Source organism: Hemiscyllium ocellatum, chromosome 24 (genome assembly GCF_020745735.1).
Source record: "Hemiscyllium ocellatum isolate sHemOce1 chromosome 24, sHemOce1.pat.X.cur, whole genome shotgun sequence".
Taxonomy (NCBI): Eukaryota; Metazoa; Chordata; class Chondrichthyes; order Orectolobiformes; family Hemiscylliidae; genus Hemiscyllium; species Hemiscyllium ocellatum.
In genome coordinates this window covers 48,883,584-48,908,804 of record NC_083424.1, presented here as the reverse complement: position 1 = coordinate 48,908,804, position 25,221 = coordinate 48,883,584, and the positions used below count along the sequence as shown (strand labels likewise).

General features: G+C 43.8%; 1 protein-coding gene across 2 annotated transcripts in view; it reads left to right on the top strand.

Moving 5' to 3' along the window:
• Positions 1-213: 213 nt before the first annotated feature.
• septin5a (septin 5a) overlaps positions 214-25,221 on the top strand; it is a 125,566-nt gene continuing 100,558 nt past the window's right edge. For both annotated transcript variants that reach the window (XM_060843773.1, XM_060843770.1), the window contains exons 1-2: positions 214-331; positions 559-569. In XM_060843773.1, coding sequence (XP_060699756.1) covers positions 289-331; positions 559-569 — 54 coding nt within the window. In that variant the 5' untranslated portion in view covers positions 214-288. The remainder of the gene's footprint in view (positions 332-558; positions 570-25,221) is intronic.

Genomic DNA, 25,221 nt, shown 5'->3' with positions numbered 1-25,221 from the left:
TGATTGCACCAGCTACTAACTCTATGATTGGCTGGAGGGCCCGGACGCTCGCCTGTGATTGACGCGAGGTACTGTGCTGTGAATGGCTGGAGATATTCAGCCCCTGAATACCATTGGCTAGCTGTCAGTAGCCTGCCCGCGATTGGCTAGATTGCCCGCATACCTGCCTGTGATTGGCTCGCTGCGAGCGCTGGGTACCAGTTTCACTGTGTCAGTGTCAGTTTCCTGGCTGTGCCGGGGAATCAGGCTCCGGGCGCCCTAGGGTCGGAGGGATTTAAACCTGTCACTATGGTCAGCAACGTCAGGTTTAAAAGCCGAATGCTGAAATCGGGTAAGTCCCATTCATTGCAGCAGCCACACCAACCAAAAAAAAAACAGGAACCCGATTAACACTTACCATCAGTGTCTTGTGTTCCTCAATAAACCTTTCCATTCACTGCCTCTGCTTTCTCTGCACGGTCTGCCGGCTGCCGATGGGCGTCGCTGGGATACCGATCCTGCCGTATTTCACCCCTCTGGCTGTCGCCTGATGCACTCGGTTGTTCTTGTGGGATCCAGAGGAGAAGGAGGTGAGTCCCACACATTTGCTGTTCTTTCCCTGAGCTGGCAGTGAGCCGGCTTCGCTGCACGGTGCTCTGCCCTCGTGTAAAAACGCGTTGGTTAGCTCCAGGATGGGGCTCCGTGAATATTTTGTGACTGGCTGATTTTCGCGTTACCTCGTCCCCAATGTGTGTGTGTGTGTGTGTGTGTCTGTGTGTGGGGGGGAATAATGTAAGGAATTGACGCAGCTGGGGGTCCGGGATCCTCTGTCTAAACCCGTGACTGCCCCTCACAATCCGCTTGGACAGCTTTCCTCCCAGATAGAGGACAGCATTCCCTCACTCCCCTTGTGATTTTCCTGCCTGCCCACTTCAACATCTCTGTTCGATGTAGTGCGGAAATTTGCAAAGCAAATGAGACAGAGCCGGCTAAAGCAGTAAGGGGGAAAGCGAGATTCGAATAGGATGCCAGAATGCAATGCCATTTAATGCCAGCCCTGTAATTGGGATTGGGATGTCAGATCGGGCGCTTGGCTGCAGTTGCAGGATGCCTTCCTGACCGATCTATGAAATTAATGTTGGTGATCGAATATACCTTACTGTAAAAGAACAAGACTGTCCGCTGTACATCCACTATCCTAGCACAAGACGCTTGTCGCTCCCCACAGTCTCATTTCGCTCCACATGCCACAGACCGTCTGGTTGCATCAGGGTTGAAATTGGCGTTTAATGTTTTTTTTTAATACGAATCTCTGACTTGGCAGTTCAGCAGTGCACTGAAATGTGTCTATTGTGCGTCTGGGGATTCTGCAACAGGAATTTGAGGGATGCAAAGCCCATGAGTGTTGAAATAATGCTTTGTCCTGTTTATTTAACCGGGTGCCATATCCGCAGGGGATGAAACCATCAGGAGAAAGGGAGGGGTTCCGGCTGCCGGACCTTTTGCTGGAAACTGGCGTTGACAGGCAGGGTCATGGTTAATCACATCCCCCAGTGCAAAGAGTTGTTCTGGTGCAATGGTCACGTTTGCTACCTTTGACCCGGGGGATCTGGCCTGCTGTTCTACAGATGTGTACATTGGCATCTGTGAGCAGCTTGGCTGGAAAATATCAATATCAATATTGGGATTGGATTGAGGGGAAAGGGGTGACACATGTTAGTCACAAGTTGCAGCAGGAAATAACATAAACTGGAGAATGCAATAGTAAAGAAAAGCTAGAAATTGCTCGAGAAATTCAGCAGGTGCGGTAGCATCTGTGGAGAGAAAATACATTTAAGGTTTCGAGTCTGGTATGATCATTCAGTTCTGAAGAATAGTGATACCGGACTGAAAACTCTGTTTTTCTTTCTCCGCAGCTGCTGCCACATCTGGTGAGTTTCTCCAGCATTCTCTGTGCTTGTTTCAGATTTTCAGCATCTGCAGCATTTTATTTGAGATATTAAAGCAACATTTTTCAGGGTCATAGAATCCCTACAGTGTGGAAACAGGCCATTTGGCCCAACAAGTCCACACTGACCCTCTAAAGAGTAACCCACCCAATACTTAACCTTGACTAATGCACCTAACTTAGGTTAAGTTACCTAAGTTATCCCAGGGATGGGATAACTTAGCCATCCCTGAACACTGCGGGCAATTTATCATGGCCAATTCACCTAAACTGCACATCTTTGGGCTGTGGAAGGAAACTGCAGCACCCAGAGGAAACTAGTGGAGACACAGGCAGAATGTACAAACTCCACACAGACAGTTGCCCAAGACTGGAATTGAACCCAGCTCCCTGGTACTGTGAGGCAGCAGTGCTAACCACTGAGCCACCATGCTGCCCATTTACTTTTGTGTTCAGCTACTGTCTTTTTGACTGAGCTGTGCTCTCCATGCGCACGGCCTCGGTTATGAAGTGACCCCATGCTTTCAAAAGACACAGTTGGAAATTCAGTAAGATCCAAAAAAAGGCTATTTACATTTGCTGAATGTTCAACAGCGAATAAAGCCACAGGCTGCAGAGAAAATCTCATTGCATCCTTGAATTAGTGTCTTGTTGTCCTTTTCTTCCCTCCTTATTGGGAGTACTCTCGCCTCAGAGTCACAATGGTGTTCCTTCAAGGAGTTTAGAAACTGCAGGGTAGATGCCAGCTGCCTCTGGCAATCAAGGCCAGTGCTGTATTACTGTAGGTGCCAACATTTGGCCGAAACATTAAATGTAAGCTTTAATTATGTCTCCGGTGGATGTAGAAGATCCTACACCCGTATTTGAAAATTTCTGTCCTGACCAACACTTGGCCAACAAACAATATCTGTGAGATACATTACAGTTCTGGTTATATATCTCATTTGTGCTGCCAATAATGTAGCTGCTATGTTGTGTTTTAATTACAACTGAAAAACTAATCCTCTTATTCCATTGGGAAACACAAACACACACTAGAGTGCAGGTATTGGTGGAATCATTGTACATTTCATAGAATAGAATCCCTACAGTGTAGAAGTAGGCCATTTGGCCACTGAGTTCATACAAACCCTCCAAAGAGCATCACACCCAGACCCACTCCTCCACCTTGTCCCTGTAACCCTGCATTTCCCTTGGCTAACCCACCTAGCCTCCACATCCCTGGACATGATGGGCAATTCAGCATGGTCAATCCACCTAACCTGCACATTTTTGGACTGTGGAAGGAAACTGGAGCAGCCAGAGGAAACCCACACAGACATGGGAAGAAGTGGCAAACACCCCACAGGCAGTCACCCATGGGTGGAATTGAACCCAGGTATTTCTTGGTGTAGAATCCACATGTTTGTATAGATACAGGAAAGGTCAGTTTTTTATTCAATGGGTCAGCTCTGCTTGGAAAAGGAATCTATAGCCCCACAGCATTTAGCCTGTCATCCATCGTCACCAGATTATGATGGATGAAAGCATGTCATTATTGAATTCAGGTGATACAGCATCTATACTTTTAAAACCCGAAGTGCCTTTATCGAGATTTTACACCATTTCCAGGGCACGTCCATAACAGTGGACATTTAGTGTTGTCAGGGGATGAGCAAACTTGAAAATATGTTAAAAGGACCATGTAGAAGATCCTTTACATGGTTTAATAGTTTGGAGGCCCTTTCTCATTTCTCTGATTTATTTTTCTGCACATGCCTAGATTCATGTGAACCACAGCGTTAATTTTAAAATTCCATTCTCCCCCATTCCATATTGACATCAGTGGGCTTTCCAAGGAGGAAACTCAGGTGTGTGGAAGAAAAGCAGGACCATCAAAGGAATGCGACTGATCAAGCTGAATGAGCTATCTGCTGTATGCACCCATTGGTACATCTGAAGTCATAGATGAACGGACTATATTTAACAAATGATTAGTACGAGGAGGTTACAACTCTAAAGACAGCTTGTGATGATTGACTCCATTGCCAAAGAAATGTGTGAATGTCAAACTAACCATTAATGACCCATAATTCTGCATTGTCTACCGAGGGACCCCAATAGGGACATAACTTATTTGCAGGTTGACGATATTAGGTGTAACCAAGTGACATCACCCATGAAATATCTGTAAGAAATTGACCCTTATCATTTACCTTGGTTTGGTCATGGTTCCTTTTTGTACAGTGTAACATGGTGAAGGGAGAGCGCTCCTGATCTCAAAGCTGCATTGGCCAAATGTGATAACATGAACTCTGAAGGAAAACTGAGGTTAATTTTGGAATCATGCTCGGTAAAAAAGGAGGAAGTTGAAGTTGCTGGAGGCCCCCTACCTCAGGATATCTCTATAGGACAGGTTCATAGACTCTCAAAGCCATGACTTTCACTGAATCCCCTACCATGAACATCCTGCAGGTTACAACTGACCAGAAATAAGTACTTTGTCTCCATGAGCAAATCATAGGCTTGAGATTCTGCAGCAAGTAGCTCAATTTTGTGTTCCCAAAGTTTGCCTACCATCTGCAAGGCACAAGTCGGGAGTATGATAGAATGATTCCCACTTGGCTAGATAAGTGCAGCTCCGACAACACTCAAGAAGATTGGTACTATCCAGGACAGAGCAGCCCACTTGATTGACACCTCATCTACTTCATTAACTCCCTTCACCACTTTGCATGGTGTATATCACCCATGAGGTACACTTTAGTAACTCACCAAGGGTCCTTCAACGGCACCTTACAAACCCACAGCCTTTATCACTTAGGAGGACAAGGGAAGCAGATATTTGAGAGTTTCACTACTTGCAATTTTGTCTCCAAGTCACACACTATCCTGATTTGGAACTATTTGGCTATTTCTTCACTGTCACAATCCAGGACCTCCCTTCCTAATGGCATTAACATTGGTACCTGCATCACAGAATGTGCAAACTCCACACAGAGAGTGGGAAATAAACCTGGGTCTCTGGGGCTGTGAGGCAGCAGTGCTAACCACTGTGCTATCGTGCCACCCATATTGGCCAAAATAACTTGCCTATAGTGTTCAGGGTTATGTAGGTTAGGTGCATCAGTCAGGGTTAAATGTAAAGTAATAGGGTAGGGTTATGGATCTGAGAGGGTTACTCTTTGGCAGGTCAGCGTGGATTTGTTGGGTCAAATGGCATGTTTCCACACTATAGGGATTCAATATGTGAGTAACTGAGAAAAGGAGCAAGTTTAGGGCCCCTTATCTAAGGAGGGATTAACTGACATTAGTGGCAGTCCAGAGAAGGGTCACTAGGCTGATACCAGGTATGGAACGACTGTCATATGAGGAGAGGTTGAGTAGGTTGGGCCTGTACTCATTGGACTTTAGAAGAATGCAGGGTAGATGCTGAAAGGTTGTTCCTCCTTGTGAAAAAGTCTGGGGGAGCCAGTGGTCATAATGTCAGAGTAAGGATAGCAAATTTAAGACAGAGGTGAGGAGGAACTTCTTCTCCCAGTTGTAATTTTGTGGAATTCTTCACTACAGAAGGCTGTTGAGACTGGATTGATTAAATGTAGTCAAGACTGAGGATAGCTGGATTTGAATCAGGTCGGAAAGCAAGGGTTATAGGGAGAATGTAAGAAAGTGGAGTTGAAGATTATCAGATCAGCCAGGTGGAGCAGATTGCTTGGGCTGAAAAGCCTACCTCTATTTGACATCTTGTGGTCGAAAGTGTGTACACAGAATGAATGGGCTTTATTTTTAGTAGGGTGTTGGGTTGTATGATTTGGGTGAGAGCCCATTTGATCATCAGGAGTTACGGAAAAAATTAGCCAGTCTGACATTATCAGCACAATTAAATGAAATAGTATGTTCAAGCAGTAAAACATGGGGAAATTGCGAATGTTGTGTCCACCATTCAAAAAGGTCAGGGAGAAAGTGAGGTCTGCAGATGCTGGAGTATTAGAGCTGAAAATGTGTTGCTGGAAAAGCGCAGCGGGTCTGGCAGCATCCAAGGAACAGGAAATTCGACGTTTCGGGCATAAGCCCTTCATCAGGAATGGAGAGCTTCTTCAAGGAAGGCATCCTTGCAAGAGGATTCGCAGTAGGTTAAAATCTTCGAGGAGAAAGTGAAGTCTGCAGATGCTGGAGTTTCAGAGCTGAAAATGTGTTGCTGGAAAAGCGCAGCAGGTCAGGCAGCATCCAAGGAACAGGAAACTTTGAATGCTCTTCCTATGAATAGGCCTGATTTGAAGATGCCGGTATTGGACTGGGGTGTACAAAGTTAAAAATCACACAACACCAGGTTATAGTCCAACAGGTTTAATTGGAAGCACACTAGCTTTCGGATCATCACCTGATGAAGGAGCGAGGCTCTGAAAGCTAGTGTGCTTCCAATTAAACCTGTTGGACTATAACCTGGTGTCGTATGATTTTTAATTATGAATAGGCCTGTTATCTTGAATGGGGAAGCAGTTACACAATGTCACTAACAATATACCTTCCCACTATTTTTGGAGGATTTAATTAATTTCCTGTTGAAAGATGTGGCTGGAAGTTGGCATAAATCTCACAGGGAGGGCAACATGAAAAATTCCAGGAGTCGAATTCACCTTAACTGACTTTAATAAATTAAAGAAAAATGACAAAGAAGACTATGGTAAAACCAGGAGGGATTAAACAAGATTTGAAGCATTGTCCCAGGGGTGTAATTGACATCTAGTGAGTTGCAGATATATTTATTAGGGTTCAAAACTCATCCAAGCATACACTGAAGTCATAAGCAGAAAGATTAATTGGATCACAAATGTAAGATTTCCGTTATTTGATCTGCTGGAATTATGGGATAGCACAAAACCCATTTCTACAGCAATAGATTAAAAGCCTTGCCTGAAAATAGAATCCATCAGAGATCAGTGAAGATTTACTCTGCACAAATAAGGTGAGGGAAAGCAGTTAAATGTACCAGGCCATGTTCACTCTGTTGCTGTTAATTGGGATGTAATGATCATTTAGGTATAGACTGAACATGCTTCGGAATGCAATTGTCCCATTTCAGACTCAAGCTAGTGTCAAGTTCTTCTGCTTAACAAAAAGCTATCCTCCAACATTCAGGTGGGGTATAACACTTTTAATATTTTAGTAACTAAAATGAAATGCAAATGAGAAGTTTGGATGTATTAAAGAAATGACAATTTAGTCAATTCCCTCATTGGCTGGATAGTTGTCATATGGATCAGATTAGCACCAACAGCACTAGTTTGATCCCTTTTTGACTTCATGACATCTCTGGTGTAGAAAAAACTGTGAACATGTTTTTTTTATAATTCAATGAATAATGGCCAAAAAACAGCCATTGTGCAGAGATGATGTGATGGTGCCGGTGTTGGACTGGGATGGACCAAATTAAAAGTCACACACCAGGTTATGGTCCAAAAGGTTTATTTGGCAGCACTGGCTTTTGGAGCGCTGCTTCTTCATCATGTAGCTGTCTGATGAAGGAGCAGCACTCCGAAAGCTAGTGCTGCCAAATAAACCTGTTGGACTATAACCTAATGTTGTGTGATTTTTAACATTGTGCAGAAAACCCATGAAGAAGAAATTGCAATGGACACTATATAGTCTTATTGTTGACAATTCCGTATGGTTACCTTTTGGTATATGATTGTTACCAATTGTAACAGATAATCAATAGTGAGCTGCAACTGGAATGGTCAGATTCAGATCTGTGGAAGGCGAAAAGCCTACGTTGACTAATGAATATTGTTTATTCATCACATTTTTTCATGGGAAGTGAGTATTGATGACATGCCAAACAATTGTTCCTCATCATTAATTAGCTGAAATGGTGGACTGCTATGTTGAATCATTGCAGACTTTATGGTGCAGCCACCCCCTACAGTGCTGTTCAGGGGGGTACTTTCCAGAGTTTGATCCTGTGACAGTGAAGGAACAATAATACGGTTGTAAAACAGGATGGAATGGAGAGGAAAGTGCAGGTGTTGACATTCCTATTCTTTTGCTGCCCTTTTCTTTATAGGAGTAAGGGTCATGGGTTTGGAAGGTGCTGTTGAAGAAGCATCTTGTTACTATACTGCAGTGGGTGAAGGTGTAGAAGATACCTTGGAGCTCTTAGGGTTATAGAGTCACACAGCAAGAAAACAGACCCTTCGGTCCAACTCGTCCATGCCAATCAGGTTTCACAACCTAAGCTAGTCCCACTTCCCTGTGTTTGACTCATATACCTGGAAAGCTCTCCTTTTCATGGACCTGTCAAAATGTTATTTAAATGTTGCAATTGTATCTCACATAACCACCTTGATTGATATTCTTTGGGATGAGGGAAAAACGTCACATTTCTGCATCATCTCAGACATTTTACTTCTAGTTCATCACTTACATGACGAAAATGAATGAGCTGAGGAGAGCCCCTCCTTATTCTAAAATAAATGAGAGCATTGGAAGAAACCATTTTCCACATTGAAGTGGATATTCTGTGCTTCATGTATTATTATAGGGCTTGTGTGAGCTGTGTCTACGTAAGCCACTACTGTGGCTAGTGCCTCTGTTACTGTTGATCTGTATCTTAGAATATCATGTGTCTGAATCACAACTGACCAGTTAGCTTCATGAAGTCATTATTAATGGTAACTGGTAAATCCAGCTGGAGTGTGGTTCAACACAGATTAACACATTTGTATAGTTTGCACCGGATTTTCCTTATTGCCGCAATAGTGCCAGAATATTCATTAAATGGCATTGTGAAAGCATGAATTTAAACCATGAAGCTGCTGAGTCTGTATTTGCGCCAATCTTAACACAACATTCCTTGGATTTATTCTTGCATAGCTATATGATAGTAATGAATACCCGCCCATTTCCTGTAAGCTTCCCATTTTGATTTGAGATTTGTTTTTCAATGTTGGGCTCGAATCAGAAATGAGAAATCATGCCAAAATGAGAGATAATTATGTTGTGTTTGCACGAAGAAATTGGGTCTGAATTCAATCTGCTAATTAAATTAGATAACTTGTCAGAGGAGGCAAATAGAAAATGAACCATCTTGAACCTTTTTAAAGGGCTGTAGTTTTTACATTGAGCAGGTCTGAAGTATAAGACAAAAGCCAAATCCCAGTATTCTCTGGTTTTTGAATGGATCCAAAAAGTAGATGTTAATGCCCATTTCTCTCCAGTTCCGAGACATGTGTTACCAAAGAGAGCACAGCTTACTCCATCCCCCACCCTAGTGCTATCCAATAGTTTTCCATTATCCATCCCCTCATGGGACAGAATAAAGCATCTCACAGAACAACTGAACCCAAGGTTTTCTGCCTTAAAGCAATTTTGCTTAGTTAGTGCAATTGTTTTTATTAATTCAAAAACAGTGCTCATTCCAGTTTGTCAGCTGAAAAATGCATAATTATGAGGTGAGTTGCTGGTCAATCTTACAACCTAGAGAACTGGTGAATAGAAAATCTTTGCAATACGTATCCATTCAACATCATGTGCTTTTTTGTGCATTCACCCCTGATTTTATACCCTCCCTTTTCTCTACAAGGAATAAAATTCCTGACGAAAGTAGAATTCCAAGTGGTGTTATGATCATCTCATTGCTATCCACAAAAAGAAAGGCATCTGTGATTTGTGACAGTGAATCGGGGTAATTCAACTCTGTTTGCCATCACAGTCAAGTCCAATCTTATCCTCAGCCCAGCATTAACCCATGATGAATTTTGTCAGGGTAATTTGTCCCAGGAGTGTGCATCTTGGTGGGTTTATTTGACCCCTTGACCAATGAGCCCTGAGGCAAATAGTGCTTAACCTTCATGGTGCTTTTTTGAGATCAGACACCAGAGACAAAACCTGGGATCTTCCTAAAAACTGAAAGAACTGCTGATGCTGTAAGCCAGAAACAAAAACAGAAATGGCTGGAAAAGCTCAGTAGATCTGGCAGCATTTGTGGAAGGAAATCAGAATTAATGTTTTGGGTTGAGTGACCCTTCCTCAGAAGTGAGCTTTTCCAGCCATTTCCGTTTTTGTATCTGGGATCTTTCTGATTGATATGACTCATCTAGCCAAGCAATCAACTTGCTGAACCATGCTTATTCATAAAAGTGATATGATAGTGTAGAATATGAAAGTAAATTTACTGTGGATTTTGGAAATCTGAAATATGAATAAAAAGTCTTGGAAATATATAACAAGTCAGCCAGCGCTGGTTGAGACGCAAGTAAAACTAAAATTTTAGGGTAGTGACTTTTCATCAGTACAGTTACTTGAAAGGTCACAGACTAGAAGCATTAACCCCATTACTCTCCACAAATGCTGCCAGATTTGCTGAGTATTTTCAGCACTTACACTAAGGAATACCTCACATAAAACTCAGAGAGTGACCATCTGATGGAATTTCTGTGGATGGTCATGAGGAGTTTAACTGCAATGAGTTGCTCTTGCAGAATAGAAATGCAAGTGTGAGAGTGAGGTGCAAGGGCAAAGATTTATAACAGAGTATTATGGATCAGCAAGTCAACTGTCAGGTAATGGTGAATGATTGCCATAAAACTTCTCATTTCCATTAACAAATTGAACTGAATTATTTTTTAAAATTTGCATTGCTCAGGATACAGATTGAAGGTTATGGTCTTGCTATGCTGTTGCTGTGAACTATCTCTGGGCCAGAAGGTCCAGGTTCAAGTCCCAACTACCACCAGAGTTGTGTTGTAATGAGTCCATATGGATGAATGGTTAAAAACTGCATGCTTAACGTTGATCACAAATCTACAGTATAGAGATGATTCTTAGATGTGAATAGGTTACACCATTATTTTGTGTATACATGTCTTAGATTCCCTACAGTGCGGAAACAGGTCCTTCAGCCCAATAAGTCCACATCAACCCTCTGAAGAGTAACCCACCCAAACCCATATCTCTCCGACTAATGACCTCACACTGTGGGCAATTTAGCATGGCCAATTCACCTGACCTGCACATCTTTGGACTGTGGGAGGATATCCATGCAAACACAGGGAGAATGTGCAAACTCCACACAGACAGTCGCCTGCACCTGGAACCAAATCTGGGACCATGGTGCTGTGAGCCACCGCGCCACTCTTGCATTAGCATAGGTACAAAATCAGTGACAATGTACTTGGTTTTAAGCTGGTTAATCTGATCCATCAAGGTTAGCATTCCTGATCCTGATTACAAGACTGAAAATTCTCTGCTTTTATATTCTCCAATTCAACAGAGTTGCTTAATGTGAGCTTCATTTAGATTAGATTAGATTCCCTACAGCGTGGAATCAGGCCTTTCGGCCCAACAAGTCCACACCGACCCTCCGAAGAGTAACCCACCCAGACCCATTTCCCTCTCACTAAAGCACCTAACACTATGGGCAATTTAGCATGGCCAATTCACCTAACCTGCACATCTTTGGACTGTGGGAGGAAACCGCAGCACACGGAAGAAACCCACGCAGACACGGGAAGAATGTGCAAACTCCACACAGACAGTCACCCGAGGCTGGAATCGAACCTGGGACCCTGGTGCTAACCACTGAGCCACCGTGCCACCTATTTGTCATAAATTTGACTGGAAAAGCAAGTCACAAAGACTTCCTACCCAAGCCAGACTTTTGCCCCATTTTCCACTCCTCGAAGATATTAATTCCTACCGATGTATAGATCTGCAGGCACCAGCTATTTTTCAACTTGTTCCAGATCCATTATATTGTAAGACAGGCTAGTACATATTGATAGTTTACTTGAAGATAGCGAGGTTTCGGGAGGTGGATGAACAGGGCAATGAAGTTACCCACTAGTGATCAGGTTATCATTCTTGATTTCCTGTAAAAGAGGGTCACCATATTAACCAAACTGTAGCATATTGGGGGTCACCAAATTTGGTACAGACCAGGAATTTTAAGCAATACCTCCATTCGGTCATTGAAGCCAAAGTTGAAATCCATCTTATTAGTTATTGAGTTTGATTCAGTCTCATGAGTAATAAACATGTCAGTATTTACCCAGCCGAAACTGGGTCATTATTTTTAATCTCACTATCATGGATATTCTTTGCACATGATACAATCTTGTTGTCGGGTAAGGACGAGATGACAAGAGGCAGGGCATGTTGGTAAAGGACTGCAGGCGAATGTATTATTCTCCACACACCAAAATATGGAGAGTGATGGAGATTTGAAATAAAACAGAAAATGCTGGAAACACTGAGCAGGCCTGGCAACAGCGAGGAAAGGAGAAATTGAGGTCATGTTTCAAGTGAGTGACCTTTCATCGGAACTGGAAGGAGTTGGAGTCTAAAAGAGGAAATGCTGGAGAAACTCAGCAGCATGTGTTTCTTTGTGGTTTGTAAACTTAGAAAAGTGTGGCAGGGTGGCTCAGAGGTTAGCCCTGTTGCCTCACAATGCCAGGGATCCAGGTTTGATTCCAGTCTCGGGTGACTGTGTGTTTGGAGTTTGCACAATTTTCCTGTGTCTACGTCGGCTTCCTCTGGGTGCTCTGGTTTCCTCCCACAATCCAAAAATGTGCAGATTAGGTGAATTGGCCAAGCTAATTTGTCCATAGTGTTCAGGGATGTGTAGGTTAGGTAGGTAAATGTGGAGTAAAAGGGTAGGGGAATGGGTCTGGGTAAGATACTCTTCAGTGGGGTCAGTGTGGATTTGTTGGGCCAAATGTCCTATTTTCACACTGTAGGGATTCTATGATTCATGTGTGGAGAGAGAAACTGAGTCAATATACCTCTCTCTACAAATGCTGCCAGAGCTGCTCAGTAAACCTTTTCATTTCTCTTTTTATTTCAGATTTCCAGCATCCACTTTTCTGCTTTTGTCATAGGAATGTAAGAATTAGGAGCAGGAATAGGCAATTTAGCCTCTCAAAGCTGATCTACCATTTCGTAAGATCATGGCTGATTCTCATCAACTCCACTTCCCTGCCTGCTCCTCAGAACCCTTCAACCCATTACTAATTAAAAATCTGTCTGTCTCCTTAAATATATTCATTGTCCTCCACACACACACACACACACTGAGGCAATACATTCCATCGATTTAAGACCATTGGGGAGAAGTAATTTCTCCTTACCTCTGTTTTAAATCTGCCATCCCTTCCCTTAAACTATGATCTCTCTTTGTATTGTTAGAGATTAGGAGATATTAACTAAGCAATGACTAAAATACACACAAATAAATAATTGGATTCAGTAGAAATGGGAAAACGAAGAAAATTTCCTCATTTGCATTTCACTGATCTGTAACGATTGGAGCAGCACAAATTTTAGTTTTTTGTTATGCAGCAAATTGGAATCGCAAATAGATAGGGTAGTGAAGGAGGCATTTGGTATGCTTTTGCTTTCATGGTCAGTGCAATGAGTTCAGGAGTTGCAGCTGTGTTGAACATGAAACACGCCACTTTTGGAATACTGCGTTCAATTCTCATCTCCCTGCTATAGAAAAGATGTAGTTAAACTTGAAAGTGCACAGAAAAGATTTACAAGGGTGTCACCGAGGTTGAAAAGTTTGAGCTGTAGCGAGAGGCTGAATAGGCTGGGGCTATTTTCCCTGGAGCATTGGAGGCTGAGAAGCAACCTATAGAGGTTTATAAAATCAAGAGGGGCATGGATAGGGTAAACAGCAAAGGTCTTTTCCCCAGGGTAGGGGAGTCAAAAACTAGAGGGCATAGGTTTAAGTTGAGAGGGGAAAGATATAAAAAGGGTCTATGGGGCAATTTTCTCACACAGAGGGTCATGCATGGATGGAATGAGCTGCCAGAGAAAATGGAGGCTGGTATAATAACAACATTTAAAAGGCATCTGAATGGGTACATGGATAGGAAGGGTTAAGAGGTATATAGGCCAAATGCTGGCAAATGGGACTAGATTAATTCCTGCTCTTTGGATGCTGCCTGACCTGATGTGCTTTTCCAGCACCACTCTAGACTCTGGTTTTCAGCATCTGCAGTCCTTGTTTTTACCTAGTTTAGGATACCTGGTCGGCATGGATGAGTTGAACTGAATGATCTATTTCCATGCTGTATGACTCTATGATTCTTAGTTCACTGTGGCAATGTTACATTACTGGAAGATACAGATGGATTGGTCAGATGAGCAGAACAGTGGCAGATGGTATTTAACCCTGATAAGTGCAAGGTGATGCACGTTGGAAGAAGGATCAAGATAAGGGAGTATTTAGTGAATGACAGGACACTTAGCTCAGAGCAACAGAGAGATGTTGGGATAATTATTTACAGATCCCTGAAGTTGGCACAGTGCATAAATGGGATAGTTAAGAAGGCATATTGAACATCAGTCAAGGCATACAGTATATGAGCAAGGTGGTGTTGGTGGAGCTGCACAGAGCATTGGCCAGGTCTCAGCTGGAATACGGTGTGCAGTTCTGGTCACCTCACTACAGGAAGATATGATAGCATTAGGGGGGTACAGAGGGGGGGTCACCAGGATGTTGCTTGGGATTGGAGAAATTGCACTATAAGGAGAGACTAAATAGGCTTGGATTATGAGGGGGACAGGGTGAATAGAGAGCAGCTATTCCCCTGTTGGTTAAGGCATCAATCAGGAGGGGGCAAAGTTTTAAGGGGCGAAAGATTCAGAGGAAATTTGAGAACAAAATCACTCAGGCGGTGGTGAGAATCAGGGATGAACACTTGAAATATCATAACATTCAAGGATATGGGACAAATGCAAGAAATTGGGATTAGTGCGTCTTTAGTGGTAATTATTGTCGGTACAGACTCGATGAGCCGAAGAGCGTTTTCTGCGCTTTATGAAAACCAGGGGGAAGATTGTGGGGAAGGGATCAACTGGGAAGATCTGTGGATGGCAGCAGAGAAGAAATGCTGAACGTGGTGCAGGGATAGAGGTCGGGGCGGGGCTGTAAGCTATTTTGACACCTCCCTGCTTTGTTTGTGCTGCGGCTTGCAGAATCGCCTGGATCAACACATTCTTCTGTGTGATCCTCCCCAGCACTGCCGTCTCCTGTAAAATGTCTCAGTTTGGTGCCGGCGGTATCCCACTGGATCCGGAGATTATTGTTTAAGAAACACAGCGAGTGTTCCTTTTTAGCAACAGAGACAGCTGCAGCCAGTGAACACAGAGAGCAAACCCGAGATCCAGTCTGTGCAAATCTCCATTAACTGGACCCAGCGTTTTGGAAGATTTCTGATCCCCAATTCCCAGTCTGTGGAACACAAACCATTAGAAGCAGTTTGATTGACAGTCCCTGCAGCTAAACCGTCTACCGCTACGCTCGTGCTTTCCAATATATTAACTAACGGATAAAACTGCATTGGGGAAAATAAAATCCGCCTCAGCTGATCGCTAAAAGGCACATTGCATCATTAGCAATTTCTGCAGTCTGCATCACATGGGACTAGGCGTGGGCGCACTGAAAAAACAGGGCTGCTGCAGGTTTATTAACCATGTACCACACTAATCCTCACTACTGTTCCATTCATTTATCTCCCCAGTCAGGAAGGGTTAAAAAAAACACTCAATTTTAGTGTATTTTTTAAAAAATCGTGCTCCTGTTCAGCCATGCATTCCCTCCTCTGTGGTTTCCACCACTCTGCCTCATTTTCACCAACTTAGTCGCCGTATTATGGAAGGATCGGAAAGGGTGCACAGAGTTAAAAATCACACAACACCAGGAGATAGTCCAACAGGTTTAATTGGAAGCAGTAGATTTCGGAGCACTGCTACTTCAACCGCCTTCCAATTAAACCTGTTCCCCTATAACCTGGTGTTGTGTGTTTTTTAACTTTGTACACCCCAGTCCAACACCGGCATCTCCAAATCATGGAAAGGGTGCAGAGGATATTTACCAGGATGTTGCTTGGTATGGCGGGGAGGTCTTATGTGGAAAGGCTGAGGGACTTGAGGCTGCTTTTGTTAGAGAGAAGGTTAAAAGGTGACTTAATAGAGACATACAAGATGATCAGAGGATTAGATAGGGTGCCTTTTTCCTTTAAATTGAGGGGTGATAGATATAGGACAGACGTCAGAAGTTCTTTATTCAGAGAGTAGTAAGGGTGTGGAATGCCCTGCCTGCAACAGTAGTAGACTCGCCAACTTTAAGGGCATTTAAATGGTCATTGGATAAATATCTGGATGATCATGGAATAATGCAGGTTAGATGGGCATCAGATTAGAATCACAGGTCAGCACAACATCGGAGGCCGAAGGGCCTGTACTGCGCTGTGTCATTCTATGTTCTATTGCTTTTCCTACCCCCTTGCCCGACCACTGTTGGTCATGTGTTTATCCTCCTTACCTCTGGCTGAAATATAGAAGGAAGCTGGCTCTCTCTCAGAGCTTCTAGCCCAGTGCCTCATCTGCCTTCCTCCTCCCTCCCTCCCCAACCATAATACTGAATCTTTATTCTCCTGGAATTCATTATTCAATACCCCATTGTAAATCCTCAAGATCTGATGTAAGTTTGGAGCATAAATACTGCAGATGCTGAAAACAACGAATTCTGGAGGCAGCATCCATGGAGAGAGAGGAAGCTAACATTTTCAGTTTAGATGAACATCCGATTTACAAGCTACTTCTCTGGTCAAACATTCAGTCACACCCCTCTTTGGCTTGGTGTCAATATTTTTATCTGATTATAGTCCAGTGAAACATCTTGGAATTTATCAAAGGGTGCAACATAAATGCAAATTAATGTTCAGTTCTGTGCTGCCCATTGTCCTCTGCAGAGAGGTTGTCCTCAATTTCTCAGCTCTCTTTATCCCTTCCATCATTTACCAGCTTCTCTCTCAGTTAATAGAAAAAGCAGAAATTAAGTCTTGTCGAAAAGTTGGTTTATTCACTTCATCCTCACTGGTGCTATGAGGAAGTTCAATTCAGATCCACTTGCAGTACATGCTTTTACCGAAGTGCTATTTATGCTCTTGATAGGCGCTCTTGACACTTTTATGTATCTGGGTTTATTAAAGATGTGTCTTCAGTAGATGGTGCTCTGTCTATTGTGGAATTACATTTCAATGGTGGAGTTTGATGCACTGGGTAGTTCCACGCTAGATACTACATTCAAATTTAATTCGAGGAGTCAGAAATCATATAAACTTTACAGTGTGGTAGCAGGCCATTCAGCCTGTCAAGTCCATACCAACCCTGCAAAGAGCATCGCACCAAGCCTGCACGTCCCAGGACACTGTAGGCAATTTAGCATGGCCAATCGACCCAATCTGCACATCTTTGGACTATGGGAGGAAACTGGAGCACTCAGATAAAACACACAAAGACACAGGGAGCATGTGCAAACTCCATAGAGTTGCCCATGGCTGGAGTCAGCTGGAATTGTCTCTAGTGTGATGAGGCAGCAGTGTTAACACTGAGCTAGAGTGCTGCCCCCTTAATTGTAGAATCATGCACTACTTTTGCCCCACCGAATCTGAACTGTCAAAAGCACACATTCCTACACTTGGCCCACTTCCCTGCACTGTGTCAATTTGTGTGCAATTGTTCTTTTACTAAAGCACCCTGAGTCATTTTCCTGCATTAATGGTGTGATATAAATGCAAGTGGATGCTTTCTGCACTCTGTATATGCATGCTCTTTCTGTTCTGAATAATTCAATGGGATTAAAGTGGTCTGGATAAATAAGTGCCTAAGGGGTAGCATGCAGAGAATAGTGATGAGCAGTTCTTTTTCAAAGTAGTGCAAGTTGGAGTTGAGACCACCTCTCTCTTTCTGAAATAATAATGGGATTGACTTGGATCTACAGGCTATAATTTCAAAGGTTTGCTGATGACGTGTAACTCAGTACTGTAGTAAACAGTAAGGAGTGTAGTAAAAGACCCCATGAGGATAAGCAGAGTGGGACATATGGTAAATGGAACAAAATGCGAGGGAGTGTGAAGTGATTCATTTTGCTGGGAAGAATGAGGAGAAAATATGTAAACTAAGTGTTGCAGTTTTAAGAGTGGGTGGGTGTGGATGTGAGTTACAAAAACAAATCTTGAAGTCTATTTGCACAAGTGATGAAAAGTGCCAGCATAATTTAGGAAGGCTGTGAAAGGGACACACAATACAGGATTCCTTGTTTTGTGAACAAAAGACAAAGTTGAAAGAGTTTTATACTAAACCTTCACAGAGTTCTAGTTTGTGCCCAACTTACTGTGGCCAAGTCTGGAAGTTAGAGAAGACTGAGGCTCAAAATGCTTGTATTCAATATATTGATAGTGGAGCCTTCTCCTGCATGTTTTGGATACTGTGGAGGGTCAAGTGCATATACTGCATGAGATCAGTAATCATCATCATCATTAGTGGTCCTTCACAGACAATGTTGACTCTCTTCCATTCTCAGGGTGAGTCCATAAATGGTTGTGCAGTCAGATGCCGAGAGTGTAGTTCTGGAAAAGCATAGCAGGTTAGGCAGCATCCAAGGAGCAGAGAATTGATATTTTGGGCATTAGCCCTTCATCAGGAATGGACGTATGCCCAAAACATTGATTCTCCTGCTCCTTCGATGCTGCCTGACCTGCTGTGCTTTTCCAGCACTACACTCTCGATTCTGATCTCCAGCATCTGCAGTCCTCACTTTCTTTCTGTACAGACGGACATGGCTACCACAGGCTGTTACACTTGGCTCAGAAGGTCATTGTGGGAAGGGGTGGGTGGGGCATTGGTGTGGCAGTGTGCACCTTTCGCTGTTTTCAACTTGCTTCTGCTTTTTCTCAATGGCAAGTCTTGAGGTGTTCAACGCCTTCCTGGAGGCTCCTCTTCCACTTTGGACGATCTTGTGCCAATGATATCCAGGTGTCAGTGGGAATGCCACATCTTGCCAATGAGGCCTTGAGGGCATTTCTGAAACATTTCCTGTGTCTATCTAGGGCTCGCCTCATGTTCCGGAGCTGGGACTTGAGCACCTGCTTGGGGAGAGTGTGGCGCATCTTTCTTCCCAGCAGATTCACAGGATCTTGTACAGACAGGATTGGTGGTACTGCTGCAGCACCTTGGAGTGCCTGCTGTAGACAGCCCATGTCTTACAGCCATATAACAATGTGGTAACCACCAAGACTCTGTAAACCTTGGGCTTGGTTTTGGATCCGATGTTGATCAGATTCTGTATCCAGTAGAGAATATATATGTTTGACAGATGCTCCATCTACATACTTTATACATGCTGTGTGTAAAATGGAGGATCTGCACATTGGTGAGATGTTCAGTGCATTGTGTGGGTTGCATACTTTCAGCAGGTTTTCTATGCACAGTGGGGGTTATACACTACTGTGGACATCCTGCTGTGCACAACCTGTCACTTTGATGACAATAACTACCCCTACTAAAGTACAGTATTACTTAGTTGTGAAGCGCCTTTGGATTTCCAATGGTTCTGAAGGTTTTAGGTAAATGGGATTTCTCTGCTTTCTCTTGCGAGTGTGCCCAGTAACCAACACTGAAATCAATAAATGAGGAGAAATAAAATTGCAATTGTTAAATCAGTCAGTGCGCATACAAATTTGGATGGGTTCAGAAGTGAATTAGCATTGTGCATCAAATCAGTCATGTACATTTCAAGAGTGACGTTGTTTAAAGTAATTTTAAGCATGTAATTTAATTGTCTAAAAACCAAAAGAGCTGCAAATGCAGGAAATCAGGAACAAAAACAGAAATTGCTGGAAAAGCTCAGCAGATCTGGCAGCATCTGTGGAGAGAAATTAGAGTTAATGTTTCATGCCCAGTGTGACTCTTCTTCAGAACTGGGAAATTGAATCTTCTGCTTTTTTTTTGGGGTGATAAAGAATTTGTTGCTTTTGTGTGGAAGTATGAACCAGCTGATAGTAAGTCAGCAACGACGGTGTCTCTCTAGATTTTAACTGAAGTTAATGATAGAGATGTCAGTTCACTGTTGTTCCTTTTAAGCTGTTACACAGAGCCACAATCTACCCTGTTGACCATTTTTTTATAATACTGGCAGGATATATAAAAGATCATTTTTGTTGTGCTGTTTGGAGTGTAAATCTTAAACTGTATTTTGACGCTTGAGTTGTATTGCAGCTTGCAAGACACACACACACACACACACACACACACACTCTTCCTATCCATTCCCTCTCTGCAGCTTTATCTGCCCCCTCCCTTGCTTTTTTTACCCCAATGCTGCCAAAATCAAAGCTTGTGCCTTTATAAGCTCAAGACTCGGCCTGTGAACTTACCTTACCTTCAACATTGAACAAATCATTGAGATTGAGCAGCCCCTGCTCAGAATCCCATAGTTTCAACACAACTTGACATGGTCTCAACCTGGTCTCACGGCTCATCTGATTGAGGCCTCAACCCCACTTTTCTACTCCCCTGTTTTCAAGAATATGTTTGCCTCTGCCTTAACAATATTCAATGATTCCACCTCCACCACTCTCTGAAGAAGATAGTTCCAAAGCCTCATTACATTCTAAGAGAAATACAAATCTTCAATGCTGTCTTAAATGGGAGAGTACTCATTTAAAAAATGTCTGTTCTAGTTCTATCTCTCCCACAAGGGGCAACATCCTCACAGTATCCTTCCCCTATATTGAGTACCCTCTGAATCTTATATGCTTTCATAAGATCATCTTCCATTCCCCTAAGTTCCAATAAATACAGGCCCAGCCTGACCAACATTTAATCCTAAGATAACATTTTAATTTGCAGCATCCCATCATCCTAGTTATTCAAAAACTGAACCTTCTGTGAACTAATTTTTTAACATATTTACATCCTCATAACTTGCTCTCCTGCCTATCTTTGCATCAGCAAATGTAGTAACCACAAATTTGGTCTTTTGCGTGGCAAGTAACATTTGCATCACACTAATGCCAGATGATGACCATCTCCAATAAGAGACAATCTAACCATGTCATTCAATAGTGTTACTGAATCACCAGTATCAACATCTGGGGGTTTACAGTTGGCCAGAAACTCAACTCGACTAGCCATCTAAACACAATGGCTACAAGAGTAGGTCAGAGGCTAGAAATACTGCAGTGGGTAACTGATCCCCTGATTCTCCAAAGCATGTCCACCATCTATAAGGCTCACATCTGAGTGTGATGGAATACTTCCCACGTGTCTGGATTGATGATAGAGAATTCTTGGCAATATATTAAAGTATATTAAAGGAAAAAGAATAACTAGGGAGAGATTAGGAGCCCTCAAGAACCAAAGTGGACATGTATGTGTAGAACCGCAGGAGATGGGTGAGGTCATCAATGAATATATCTGTCTGTGTTTACCATGGAGAAAGCCCTGAAAACTTGGGAATTTGGGGAAGTTAGTGGTGATATCTTGGGGACAGTCCATATCACAGTAAATGAGGTCTTGGAAGTATTATAATGTATGAAGGTGGATAAATCTCCTGGTCCTGACCAGACCAATCCAAGAACACTGCAAGAGGCTAGAGAAGAAATTGGGGTCCCTGGCTGATATTTTTGCATCATCGTTAGCCACGGGTGAGGTGCAGGAAGACTGGTAGCGAATCTTGCGCCCTTATTCAAGAAGGGCTACAAAGAAAACCCTGGGAGCTATAGACCAGGAAGCCTAACATCTGTGGTTGGTAAGTTACTTGAGAAGATTCTGAGAGATAAGATATACATGCATTTGGAAAAACAGAGTCTGATTAGGAGTCGTCAGCATGACTTTGTGAGTGAGAGAACGTGCCTCACAAACTTGTTAGAGTTCTTTGTTGAAATGACCAGGAAGGTTGACAAGGACAGGGTGGTAGACGCAGTCTATATGGCTTTCAGTAAGGCCTTTGATAAGGTTCCACATGGTCGGCTGCTCTGGAAGGTTAGATCCAGCAGGAGCTGGGAAATTGGATATACAACTGGCTTGATGGTACGAAGCAGAGGGTAATAGTGGAAGGATGTTTGTTGGATTGGAGGCCTGTGACTAGGGGAGTGCCTCAGGAGTTGGTACTGGGCCTGTTGCTGTTTGTTATCTTTATCAATAGTTTGGATGAGAATGTACAAGGCATAATTAGTAAGCTTGCGATGACACTAAAATAGGAGGTATTGTGGACAGTGAGGAAGGTGGTCAAAAATTGCAGCAGGGAGAAATTGAGGACTTCAGGCGCTGGAGATTAGAGTCGAGAGAGTGGTGCTGAAAGCACAGCTGGTCAGGCAGCATCCGAGGAGCAGGCGAATCAACATTTCGGGTATAAACCGTTCATTACGAATGAGGCTTGTGGGCCAGGGGGCTGACAAAGGATACCACCCACGCCCTTCACCTCCTCCAAGACTTTCGTTTCCCCGGCCCCAATGCCTCATCTTCACCATGGACATTCAGTCCCTGTACACACCTATCTGCCATGACAAAGGCCTCCAAGCTCTCTGTTTCTTCCTCTCATGCCAACCCAACCAGTACCCTTCCATTGACAGTCTCATCCGCCTGGTTGACCTGGTCCTCACCCTTAACAACTTTTCCTTCCAATCCTCCCACTTCCTCCAAACAAAAGAGTTAGTCATGAGCACCGCATGGGTCCCAGCAATGTTGTTACATGGGTGCATGGAAGAGTCCATCTTCCGCAGTTAGACCGGCACCGCCCCCCACCTGTTCCTCTGCTACATCGATGACTGTATCGGTGCTACCTCGTGCTCCCACAGGGAGGTTGAACAGTTCATCAGCTTCGCTAATACCTTTCACCTTGACCTCAAATTCACCTGGACCATCTCAGACACCTCCCTCCTCTTCCTGGACCTCTCCAACTCTGGCGACTAACTAACCATGGACATCTGCGACAAGCCCACTGACTCCCACAGCTACCTAGACCGCACCTCCTCCCACCCTACCTCCTGTAAAACACCATCTTTTATTCCCAATTCCTCTGTCTTCATCACATCTGTTCCCAGGACGACCAATTCCACCTTAGAAAATCCCAGATGGCCTCCAGCTTTCAAGATTGCAATTTTCCTTCCCACATGGTCAACAATGCCCTCCAGCACATCTCCTCCACTTCCCACAGTACTGCCCTTGAACCCCACCCCATCCAACATGACAAGGATAGAACCCCTCCTGATTCTCACATTCCACCCCACCAACCTCCATATACGTAACATCATCCTCTGACACTTGTGTCACCTACAAATGGACCGCACCACCACGTATATATTTCCATCCCCACCTCTATCAGCATTCCGGAGAGACCATTCCTTCCATGACTTCCTCATCAGATCCACGCACACCACCAGCCCACACCCCACTCCTAGCACCTTCTCCTGATGCTGCAGGAAGTGCAAAACCTGTGCCCACACCTCCCCACTCACCTAGATCCAAGGCCCCAAAGGATCCTTCCACATCTGACAGAAATTTACCTGCACCTCCACCAATGTCACCTACTATATCTGTTGCACCTGATGTGGTTTCCTTTCTATCGGAGAGACAGGACACCAACTTGCAGAGCATTTCAGAGACCATCTTTGGGATACCTGCATTAGCCAACCCCACACCAACCCATGGCTGAACACTTCAACGCCCCCCCCGCCCCCACTTCTCCGCTAAGGACAAGCAGATCCTGGGCCTTCTCCATCACCAAACCCTTACCACCCGATGCCTGGAGGAAGAACGCCTCATATTCTGCCTTGGGACCATGCAACCTCATGGGATCAATGTGGATTTCACCATAGAGTCAGAGAGTCATAGAGATGTACAGCATGGAAACAGACCCTTCGGTCCAACCCATCCATGCCGACCAGATATCCCAATCCAATCTAGTCACACCCTGCCAGCACCCGGCCCATATCCCTCCAAACCCTTCCTATTCATATACCCATCCAAATGCCTCTTAAATGTTGCAATTGTACCAGCCTCCACCACATCCTCTGGCAGCTCATTCCATATACGTACCACCCTCTGCGTGAAAACGTTGCCCCTTAGGTCTCTTTTATATCTTTCCCCTCTCACCCTAAACCTATGCCCTCTAGTTCTGGACTCCAGGGAAAAGACTTTGTCTATTTATCCTATCCATGACCCTCATAATTTTGTAAACCTCTATAAGGTCACCCCTCAGCCTCTGACGCTCCTGGGAAAACAGCCCCAGCCTGTTCAGCCTCTCTCTGTAGCTCAAATCCTCCAACCCTGGCAACATCCTTGTAAATCTTTTCTGAACCCTTTCAAGTTTCACAACATCTTTCCAATATTAAGGAGACCAGAATTGCACCCAATATTCCAACAGTGGCCTAACCAATGTCCTGTACAGCTGCAACATGACCTCCCAACTCCTGTACTCAATACTCTGACCAATAAAGGAAAGCATACCAAACGCCTTCTTCACTATCCTATCTACTTACGACTCCACTTTCAAGGAGCTAAGAACCTGCAGTCCAAGGTCTCTTTGTTCAGCAACACTCCCTAGGACCTTACCATAAGTGTGTATAAGTCCTGCTAAGATTTGCTTTCCAAAAATGTAGCACCTCGCATTTATCTGAATTAAACTCCATCTGCCACTTCTCAGCCCATTGGCTAGTCTGGCCCAGATTCTGTTGTAGTCTGAGGTAACCCTCTTCGCTGTCCACTACACCTCCAATTTTGGTGTGATCTGCAAACTTACTAACTGTACCTTTTATGCTCGCATCCAAATCATTTATGTAAATGACAAAAAGTAGAGAACCCAGCACCAATCCTTGTGGCACTCCACTGGTCACAGGCCTCCACCTCCACCCTCTGTCTTCTACCTTTGAGTATGTTCTGTATCCACCTGGCTAGTTCTCCCTATATTCCATGAGACCTAACCTTGCTAATCAGTCTCCCATGGGGAACCTTGTCGAACACCTTACTGAAGTCCATATAGATCACATCTACTGCTCTGCCCTCATCAATCTTCTTTGTTAAAAAAACTCAATCAAGTTTGTGAGATATGATTCCCCATGCGCAAAGCCATGTTGACTATCCCGAATCAATCCTTGCCTTTCCAAATCCATGTACACCCTGTCCCTCAGGATTCCCTCCAACAACTTGCTCACCACCGAGGTCAGGCTCACCGGTCTATAGTTCTCTGGCTTGTCTCTACTGCCCTTCTTAAACAGTGGCACCACATTTGCCAACCTCCAGTCTTCCGGCACCTCACCTGTGACTATCAATGATACACACATCTCAGCAAGAGTCCCAGCAATCACTTCTCTAGCTTCTCACAGAGTGCTCGGATACACCTGATCAGGTCCTGGGGATTTATCCACTTTTAACCGTTTCAAGACATCCAGCACTTCCTCCTCTGTAATCTGGACATTTTGCAAGATGTCACCATCTATTTCCCTACAGTCTATATCTTCCATATC